The following is an 11,223-nucleotide window of genomic DNA, read 5'->3' on the forward strand; positions in this document are numbered from 1 at the left end:
TTTAAGTGATTTCCAATCAATGTCAATTCATGATTTTTCTTTTCAGACCGCATTTCTTTAACAAATCGACAGGTCACCACTATCCTTTCATGTTTTAATAATGTGTTGGACAGATTATCTGAACATTTTCAGTAATTTGAATGTTTTTCAGTAATTTAAATGTTTTCATTGCTTAATAATGGCCAGTAATTTACCTCTTCTGAAAGGGAGACTGTGTACAACCACTCGTACATTTTTTCTTTTTTTTTTTTTTGCAGTATTATTAGGGCATCTGCTTCTTGTCACTTTTTCTCCACAATGAGTCAGTCGCTTTTTCCACACAAAAAGCAACATGCATTAACACTGTCTCTGATTCTCAAACATCAATTTTCCCCACTCACCTTTCCTGTCTAGACATAGGATAATATTTATAGATGGTCTTGAAATGCTATTCTGTTTAAGCAGCCGTGACAAAAGATCCTCCTTTTATGCTATTTAAATGCAACACAGAAAAGCACACATACTGTAGAAGATCTAAAAATGATGAAGAAGGGACAAAGTATGGATGGCAAAGTCACGATGGGTATTTCTTTTCAAAATGAACAGATAAATTGTTTTCTATAAAAATATTTTCTATCTGGGGCAAATGACAGCATGTCAGATTTAGTTCAGATAAACTAAACATACACTTGCACCATGTTGTGCCTATAACAGTACAGTATGTAGGCCATCTGGTTTCCATCACTTGAAATGTGCAAATAATAACTAATTAGCTTTTAATACAACATTACTTACGCATTCCAAAAACGAGATGTATTAGGACGCCTTTGAACTCTCCAACCCTCACCATTAATATAATTATAATAATATTTACAGTGCTGTTTGTTTTCTTTCCTTTTTGTTAAACCTTGTTCACCTGGACATTTTGAGCTAATGAATCAAACAGACTCAGGTGAGATGCAGTTGACTCCTTTCAGAGACTTCCTTTATTGAGTTTCAAGCGACACTACGAAAAAGATAGCCTTGTCTCTCTAACGCCCAAAGTCCAGTTTCCAAGGATACAAATTAATCACCGATTGTGAACATGACATTGGAGTGTTGCCATTAATTAAGTTAAAAGTCAGAGACTGGTTTTAATCATCATCCGTAGTTTGAAACAGAACAATTGAGTATTTTTCCCCTATTTGTTCTTCATTGGTTTTCTGTTTTAATTAAAAGTTTTTCCTCCAACATTTACTTATCAATTCGGTCATCTGCCCATTTTTGTCCACCATTCTGCTATTTTCTTATAATTTGATATATAGCTAGCACCTGAGGTGAAGTGCGTCCTCTGAGATATATTATGCGAGGCAGAAAAGCATTGGAATTCAGTCCTCAGAGACAAGTATTTTTTATCCCTCTTCCACATACATGATCTTAAAGATGATATACATCCCTTCCATCCAGAGAGCACAGTCAGTTTAACCCCCTTGTCCCTTGTCCAAGGAATTTTTTAAATTTTTAAAAATTTGACTATGGCTATGCCATCTGTGGCAATTTATTATTATCATTATTATTTAATTTATTTTTTCATATTATTGTTACAACACTAAACTTCTTATTTTAATAGGCGTTATGATCATATTTGCACGTCTAACAACACAAACAACAAATTATTAGTACAAACACCAAGTTTCTTTTATTTATAACCAAAACATTCCTGCAACATAGACTGGACAAATTAACAAATCCAAGACATCTCACTTGTACCTTAAAGCCAACACCTAACCAAGTCATTTTATGTTTTTTTTTTTTTTTTCAGAATTAATAAAAAATATATAATGAAATTATTAGGACAGATGACATTGGTTGAGAAATTCATTTTGAAACATCCTAACAAAGCATACAATGAGCATAAACAAGAGCAAGAGCGGTTTCAGGTCTTCATTCACATATAAGAATGAACACACCTCACTCTGGCCATGACTCGCTTGCAAATGATGGCTCGTTACAAATCAGTGCTTCATTTACTCACCAGCATCAAACAAACATACAGACCAAAAAAATAAAAATAAAAAATAGGTTAGGCAGTTTTAATGTTGACTTTTAAACATACAACATTTACAACATTCATACTTACAATATTCCTTTTACACAATAATATAATTATATACAAATCCACAATTAAAAATAAGACAGTAGCAAGTCTCTTGAATGAATATACAAATGTCATTCTATACATCACTTAGACCATAAAAAAGGTCAGACATATAAACATAAACATGTACAATACGCACATTGCTCTGGTACAACAGGTTCGAATCTGATTAAGTCTAGTTTAGATACAGAACACGGTCTCGAGGACAATCGCGAATGGGGCTTGCCAAAATTCTTGTGGTTGTTGTTTTAATGAACATTTTGAAAAAAAGTATCTGGATTGACTTCTTATATTTGTCAGAATATTATTTTGGACAGATTTGCTTAACTAGTGGAAAAAAGTGCAATCACAGGCTTCTGGTGCCAAAGGTTCTGGTGCTTGGAAAGAAATGTTCCAGTGTGTGAAACACAAAGGATTTGTAAAATTCCAAAGGACATTTAAGCACATAAGACACTTGCTGCTAGTGAATGTGAAACTCGGCATTTTGGCATTAATGATTATTTATTTTTTTGCTGGTCACACAGTTTTACAAATAACTGATTTCCAGAACAGTGTCTCCAAATTCCTCTGCCCCTGGTTTGATGCTTCCCCTCTGAGATCCGTTTAAACTAATGACACGACCATAATTTGGGCTGATATAGTTGCCATTTCCCCCAGTTTTATTTCCATTACTCGGACCTGCTTCCTTGGCATCAATCATACATGACACTATGGTCCTATTCCCCTCCTTGTGCCTATTTCTGCAGTTGTGCTTTACAGTTCTACAGATTTCTGTCATCTGTGTGGCATTCTCCATGTAACCCATACTTGCTTCCTGAATTCCCCCATCTTCTTCCTCATTGTTTTGCTGTATTTGTTTGCAGGATTCTTTCATGCAGTCTGTCAGTTCAAGGTCCTTTTTAATTTCTTCTAGGGGTATAGTGTGGTTTCCAACAGTCCCCTGTTGTAGTTCCTGGTTTTCAACTCGTCTGGTTGAACGACATAGAGCTTTCCGGAAGCCTCGCTTGAAGTTTTCAGAGAGGAATCCATACAGAATGGGGTTGGCACAGCTGTTGGCGTATGAAAGGACCACCACAAAGTAATACAGGCCCCGGAACTCTCCCGGAAGCAGCACTAGCAGGTTGACGATGTTTAAGATGTAGAACGGTAGCCAACAGAACACAAACACAGCTACCACAATCACAACCATTCGCGTGATCTTGCGCTCAGATTTACGCCGACGGATGGACGTGGCTCGGACCCTGCGTCCAGAGCTGCGGACCTTGATCACGATGAGCAGGTAGCACATGCAGATGACTAGCAGAGGGCCAAAGAATCCCACAGTTGCTGTGTACACAATAAATGCAGCTTTCCAGACTTCTGCAGGTTCAGGCCATACTATGCTGCAGTTCCCGTCATCCTCAAGCACATCAGCAAAAACCACAACTGGAAGGACGACTATGAAGGAAAGTGCCCATACTGTGGCATTGACTGCCTTGGCTACTCGAGGTTGACGCCATCTTGAAGACCGGAGAGGGTGCACCACTGCCAAGTAGCGGTCAATACTCATTACTGTCAAGCAGAAGATACTGGTGAACTGGTTGATGGCATCTACGGTCATAACCAGACGGCACATCAGGGACCCAAATGGCCAGGACAGGAGAGCATTTTGCACAGCCAGAAAGGGTAGGCCAAGCATGAAAAGCTCATCAGCTATGGCCAGATTCAGAATGTAGATGTTTGTGACGGACTGGGTCTGAGAATAGCGCAAGACAATGTGGATGACCAAGGTGTTGCCTCCCAAACCAACCACGCAGACTATTATGTAGATAAGAGGAATAAGGATTCCTGCAACACTTGGAATAAAACTGGTGTTGTAGCTGTCCGTCCAGTTCTGTGACCCATTGAAGTTGAATGTATCATTTGGCAATAAAGAGGGGATAGTAAACCCCAAACTGCTTGAGAGAATGGAATTGTTACTCCATGGTTTGGGGAATTCAGATCCTGGTATTTGATTTGGTCTCTCCATCTTGGCATGTCTTTAGAAACTCTCCATTTTACCTGTAAATATGAAAAAAAAAAATCAACAACATTGTTTTGTATCATTTTTGGGTTATCTGAATTAATATCATTGCTCATTAGCAGTAATAGTGAGAAGACATGAAAAACAATAGGAGATTCATGATACGGGAAATGTTTTGTTACCCAGCACACAAATTGTGTACTTAAACCATGTCCATTCATTACTAAGACAAGCAGAAAGCATGTACATTTTGCAGCGAAGGGTAGCAAATCATGTCTGAGAATATTACAAGAGCCTGGCCCCTGACAGTGCAGGAAATGAAGGAGAAGGATAAATAATGGTGTGTGATGAGCCTCGACGGGTCCACAACAGCTGCATTTGTGTTGTAAGCTATCTCTTATGATGCTAGCACCCACGCTTTGCACCTTTTCCCTACCATCATGCTAATGCTGGCTAATTGGCTTTTTATTAGAGAAGCATAAAGCAAGAGGACGACAGGGTCATTGCGTGGCATAATGCACAAGTGGCTCTATTAGCACTCGGGAAAGAAAACACGTGTGTGTATATATAGACTTGACTGTGTGTAAAATGACACAATGTGAATGTGTAGCATATAAGAAACTGTCAACTAGGGTATCACTTCTTTCAAATATATATACTGTATATATAGTATATGGGTTGTTGATATTCCATTTTTTTCTGTCACACAAGACAAAATGTATATAATTATGATTTTCATAATTTAAACTAATGTAAATAGTTCTAACTAACTTCTTTGGTTTATATAAAACCCATTGTTATAAAAATGTCTTTGTTATTAGATTATGAATTTTTTTTTGACAAACTTCAAGATTGTCCTATGCTATGGTCTTAAGCATCTTTCAATAGGTTTCAAATTTCTAAAATAATTGTAAAAGTGTATATTTAAGGAAATGCATTTTTTTCCATCCATATACTGTATTTCTTAAAGCATTGGAACATGACATGTTTTATCACTGAAAACCATGTTGTATGGCATTACACCATATTCTGATTTTAAATTGGGCACTTCATGGACCTCATTCAAGTTCAAGTTACTGAAGATGCCCCTGTGAAGCTCATGATATGTACACATTGTATGTGTTTCTCTCAGAACTGTTTAAATAATCAACTTTATGGTAGAATCATCCATCCAGTGTCACGCACACACGCTCCGCGACCGGCACTAGGACCTGGAAGTAGTACGGTCGCAAAACAGGAAGCATAAAAGGAGACAAGATGGGGCTTCACATCGCTCAGTCATTGAGTTCGCCCATGTCGGTTCAGATCGTCTGTCTGCCATTTTGTGAGTACTCACTTTCTTGGGTCTACTTTCTGATTCGAGTGTGTGTTTATAGGACGCGGGTTAAATTTGTGTTTTTTCCTTGCTCCCCTTTCGTAAGAGTCCTTAGACTAAATCGCGTGGTTATCCTGCCTACTCGCTTACATCCGCGTTTGGGTTTACCATCCACGCTACAAAGGGCTAACCGCTAAGTGCTAAGTCTTCTAATCGTCCCGGTTAGTTTCGTGACAGAATGATTGAGCCCACAGCGGGACATGTTGGGGAGGTGGGCGTTTGCCTACACTGCGTCATTGGCCCCTACCCAAAACCCTTAAGCAGCTTTAATGGTTTCTCGGGTTTGCGAATTTCTATCGTCGCTTCATCCGGGACTAAAGTACAGTTGCAGAACCCCTAACTGCCCTGACACGCCCATCATCTCATCACTTCAACCTTAACTTCACTGCCATCTCTGCCTTCCATGAACTATGTCATTGTTTCTGCACCGCTCCAATTCTTCTCCATCCAGACATCAACAATCCATTCGTTGTGGAGGTGGACGCTTCGGACGTGGGCGCCGGAGCTGTTCTCTCCCATTGAGGTCCAGACCAGAAGCTACACCCTTGTGGCTTCTTTTCCAAAAAAATTTATCCCACTCAACAGCGATACAGGGTAGGGGACCGCGAGCTGTTGTCCATAAAGTGGGCATTGGAGGAATGGCGACATTGGCTCCAGGGCACCAGCGAGCCTTTCATTGTCTGGACTGACCACCAGAATCTGATCACCATCCAGAACATCAAACAGCTCAACCCGAGGCAGGCTGTTCTCCCTCCATCAAAAATCATTGCACCTCTCCATTAGGATCTGGAAATGAGAGTTCGCCAGGCACAGGCCACAGAGACCGAACCAACAGGTGCGCCGCCTGGGTGACTCTATGTGCCTCCAGCAGTCATGAGCAATGTCATGGAGTGGGGCCACTCTTCATCCCCCTCTGGACACCCCGGCACCAGGCACAGTCTCTAGTTCGTCCAGCGTGCCTTTTGGTGGCCCTCCATGACCCGAGTTCGTCCAGGCGTACCCAGTGTGCGCCAGGGCAAAGACCACCAACCAGCCGACACCTGGAGAGCTCCAGCCACTCCCGGTCACTCGTCGGCCCTGGATGCACATTGCCGTCGACTTCATCACCGGCCTGCCGGCTTCAGATGGAAAAACGACCATCATGACCATCATGGATCGGTTCTCCAAAGCCGTGCATCTGGTGGCTCTCTCCGGACTACCGTCAGCTAAAGATACAGCTGTGCTGATTTTAGAGCATGTAGTCCGCCTGCATGGGTTCTCAAAAGACATCGTCTTGGACAGGGGGCCCCAGTTCACTGCCCGGTTCTGGAAAGCTTTTTGCCGTCTAATCAATTCCACCTGCAGTCTGTCATCAGAATATCACTCTCAGAATAACGGTCAGACGGAGTGGACCAACCAACAACTGGAGCGCTATCTCATATGGGCTGAGTTATCTCATAACCCTTATGTGTCATCTGCCACAAATTTCAGCCCATTTAAGGTACGCCATGGTTTCCAGCCTTCGGTGTTCGAACAGCAAGAACCAGAGGTTGATGTACCGTCGGCCCAACAGTTGGTTTGCAGGCGTCTGCTATCGCTACACCACCCAACATTGCCGTCGACACCCACCGGGACGAATGTATAACGTAGGTGACAAAGCTGTCCACTAAAAATCTGCATCTCCACACAGAGTCGAAGAAGCTATCACCTAGGTTCATCGGTCCTTACTGCATCACACTCCGCATCAACCCTGTCACCTAACAACTCCAGCTGCCTGCGGCGCTCCGAATCCATCCGGTTTTCCACACATCTCAGCTGAAACCCTTCACCACTTCTCCTATGGTTTCACCCTCCCCCCTGCTCCTCCTCTCCGAATATTCGACAGTGGCCCTGCTTACACCGTATGTCGGATCATCGATTCGCGACCTAGGGGCCGAGGCACCCAGTACCTTTTATGTAAATTTGTGTTTTTCCCTTGCTCCCCTTTTGTGAGAGTCCTTAGACTAAATCGCGTGGTTATTCTGCCTACTCGCTTACTTCCGTGTTTGGGTTTACCATCCACGCTACAAAGGGCTAACTGCTAAGTGCTAACTTTTCTGATCATCCCGTTTAGTTTCGTGACATCCAGCAACCTCTGTAGTCCAACTAGAAACCATGGAGAACAATGGTGATATTGTATTTATTCCCATTTTTATGTCCGTGGTAGGACCTTTATTCATTCAAACTCCTGGCACATGGACCCAAGGCAAGGATTGAACCTGGACCCTAGAGGGGAAAGGCGACAGACAGTGCTAAACACTACACCATGATGTTGCCTATCGTGAAACCTCTAAATATGTAACTTTTTTTTGTCCTTTGGTGTCTGCACAGCTAAATTATATATTCTGATTAAAAATTGTATGTTAAACTACTTAATTACATACAATTGTGCAATTGTATCTTGCTATCTTTGAATAATAGGCTAACTAGAAAAAACAAGGTCATTAACTGACACAAAAGCCTGAAATGTCCTTTGGTGCGACACCTGCTCTGTCACACTAAAGGACAAAAATATCACACAAGACATGGACAAGATCCCCTTTGTATTCTTTTCTTTACTATTTTTAGGAGAGTTTGTTTAGCTGTAAAGATCCACCAAGAACTGTTCCTGCATTTATTTGAGAATCTACGTGAACAATATTAACACTGCCTACAATTAGGTGGCACACACACACAACATTTACATTACGCATACCACGATAAATCGACATTCTAATAGTCTGTATGTTTGTTTCTTCTACATGACAGCAAGGTAATATTGTTCGTCTTTTCATTTCACTACTATATATTTTGGCGCACACTGTATTTTATGCTGTTTTTATACTTTTATAAAGTATCGTGAAAAATATAGAGAATGTGATTTTTTACTCTTTTTTGACACGTAATTTTTTAGGGGAGAGATATGAGTGGGAGAGAGAATGAGGAAATCCAGGGAGAGAATTAACAACGATCCATGAAGAAGGGAGGAGATCATAAAATCTTTATAAAAAAAAAAACACTCACATATCCTACTAAATATAATTCAAGCATTGATCACGCTTGCTGGTGCCAAACAGCAAGGAGGCTCTACTGTATATGTTAAATTTTTTGTAACATATCCATACTACATCATTATTTTTTAATGACTTATGATTTCTTTAATATATGTGGTACTTTACAGTTATTACAATGAAACAAATTGGGTTTGTATTGACATTTTCTTGGGGAAACAATATGGATAAGTGATTTTTATTATTCTTATATCTTGTAATATACAGAATTGGCTGTGAATTAAAAAACAGGTAGCCTAAAAAGATGGCTTTGTGGAGAGTGGAAAACTTCAATAGAAACGTGTTGCCAAAAAAAAAAAAAAAAAGAATCCAGGACAAGCAAAAAGACACTCAGTGCTATTCTACCCACAACCCCATAGATTATAGAAACGTTATCTTGGTAGGCAGTGGCTGAATTACCTGCAGAATCTCTAGTGGAGTGTGCATAAAAAAATGAAAAGAAAAAAAAAGATTGTTGATGGTTGCATTAAAGTTCAACTTTAATTTCTCTTGCTGTATTCAAAGTTAAATAAAACACTTTAATATTTAACCTTTAACTTGTTAATGCATTAACTGCAATTTCTTTCCTTTAGTGTGACATAATGTCTTATTGTCTGACACACATAAAAGACCAAATAATGTATTTTTAATTTTCAAACATCTAAGGAAAAAAACCTCAGCGCTGCATTAGGGGAGATAAAATCATCACTCATCTTAATGTAATATACTTTTCAACAGTTTTGAAAGGTTGACAGCAAAGTTTATTGAAAAAGTCCAACAAGTTTAACATTTCAAAGTTATTGTTATTCCTAAATTCTTATTTAATGAGTGATGCCAAATACAAAATGAGCGACTAAAAATTAAGATAAATCTCATGATATTTTTATATTATTTATGACATTTTTCTAATTTATTTTTAAATGTCACACCATGGGTCATATTTACAATGCAATTTAGTGAAAATGCTAAAAACAAAGTTAGTGACCCTTGTATTTTCTTAAATAGCAGATTCTCACACTCACTCACAGGGGGTCTGGAGCCTATCCCAGAAGACTTAGGGCACAAGGCGGGAGAGGGTGCCAATCCATCACAGGTGCATACTGTGCACTCATTTACCGGCAATTTGAAAATGTCAATTAGCCTAATCTGCATGTCTTTGGACTGTGTGAGGAAATTACAGTACCCAGAGGAACCCCACAAAGCACAGGGAGAACATGTAAACTCCATGCACATCGAACCCTCGACTCTGGTGGGTTAAGGCTACAGTGTTAACCACTAAATTGTTAGAAAGTAGTGTTTTGTCATTCAATGGCCATTTGCCATTTGATCTCAGAATTCTTTTTTTATCCTCAGAATTGCAGACTTTAAACTGAGAGAAAGCAATCTGGAAGTTGTCAGAACTAATTTTTTTAATGGTTGCCCTAACTTTAATATCATTCAATTGTATCTATCCATCTATAGACAAGCAGCAAACTGGAGCTTTGGCATAAAACCGATTGACAATTACAGAAGAACATCAAGCACACTACGCGATAAGACTCTAGTCTGCAGTAAAACATTCAACTGTTCCAAACATTTTAAAGATGGCAGAGGTGGCTCAGAGCCCACTGCAGTCATTTCTGTGAACATTCAGAGAGTGAATTGGCAGATTGGCAACTGAAAATGGGCAGATAACTTCAGCCATTAAGGGAGTTTCTGGGAGGCCAGTTTTTCAGACGTGAAGCAAGCTGTCCGATCATGGCTGCGGTGTACTGGGAAAACTTTCTACCTTGATGGTATTATGTGAAACACTGGGATAAGTGCAGTTGTGTAGCAGGAGTAATAAAGGTAAATTTTACTGAGTTTACATTCTGCACAATCAAAAGTCCAGTTTTGACCTGAATGCTCCTCATACATTTAATAGGCAGTAAAAAAAAGTCTTTTTTTTTTTTACAAATGCAATTTTCAGAAGGGTTGTATTATTTTTTACAGAAACAGGTTTTTGCATAATATAATTGAAAAAAAGAAATCAGCTCTTTTACATTTATCCTGATTTCCACTTTATTTCAATTGAAATAACAGCCTACAGGAGTTATATAATATACTTTATACAGTACCCACTGGCTGGTTTTTTTTGTGTCCTGCCATTTCATGCTGATGGGTGAAATGCAAATGAAGCAAGTTAATAATATGATTATTTTTTTAAAGCTCCCCTGGGGCAAAGACCTCGGCTAGCAGGTGAGCTTTCAGGCCCAGAGGTAATAAAGCTGAAAAAGCTGTTACAATGAAACACTGTCAGAAGTGTTACTGTTCAGCTCCTGAATGTGAGAGAAACACAAATTGAATACGTGACCATCATGTTCCAGGGAAGTGTAGTAATTTTTGTTAGAATGACTCCCTGCCTTTACTTTGTCCAAATGCAGAGGTAGAAAAGACGTGAACGGATGCTGATGTGGAAATATCAAAAGACAGAAAAAACATGTTTGATTCAAGGAAGACAGCATGAAATCACACGCAAACACACACACACACACACACTCTTGGTCTAACATCATTGTGAGGACCTTGTAATTATGTAAGAATTAAGGTGGCTAATTAATGCTGAATCTGTAAAAATATTGCCTCAGGAACCAAAAGGGAACCTACTGACACTTTAATATATATATATATATATATATATATATATATATATATATATATATAT

General features: G+C 39.5%; 1 protein-coding gene across 1 annotated transcript; it reads right to left on the reverse strand.

The window, feature by feature from the left end:
• Nucleotides 1-2,642: 2,642 nt before the first annotated feature.
• si:zfos-169g10.2 (somatostatin receptor type 5) lies at nucleotides 2,643-4,124 on the reverse strand. The gene has a single exon (XM_053498947.1). The coding sequence runs from the start codon at nucleotides 4,122-4,124 to the stop codon at nucleotides 2,643-2,645; it is 1,482 nt and encodes a 493-aa protein (XP_053354922.1).
• Between the last annotated feature and the right edge of the window lie 7,099 nt (nucleotides 4,125-11,223).

This window comes from Clarias gariepinus, chromosome 6, assembly GCF_024256425.1.
Source record: "Clarias gariepinus isolate MV-2021 ecotype Netherlands chromosome 6, CGAR_prim_01v2, whole genome shotgun sequence".
NCBI classification, from domain to species: Eukaryota; Metazoa; Chordata; class Actinopteri; order Siluriformes; family Clariidae; genus Clarias; species Clarias gariepinus.

Bases quoted from the DNA above. Each gene is read 5' to 3' on its own strand.
- si:zfos-169g10.2 (XM_053498947.1), bottom strand. From the start codon at position 4,124: ATGGAGAGACCAAATCAAATACCAGGATCTGAATTCCCCAAACCATGG.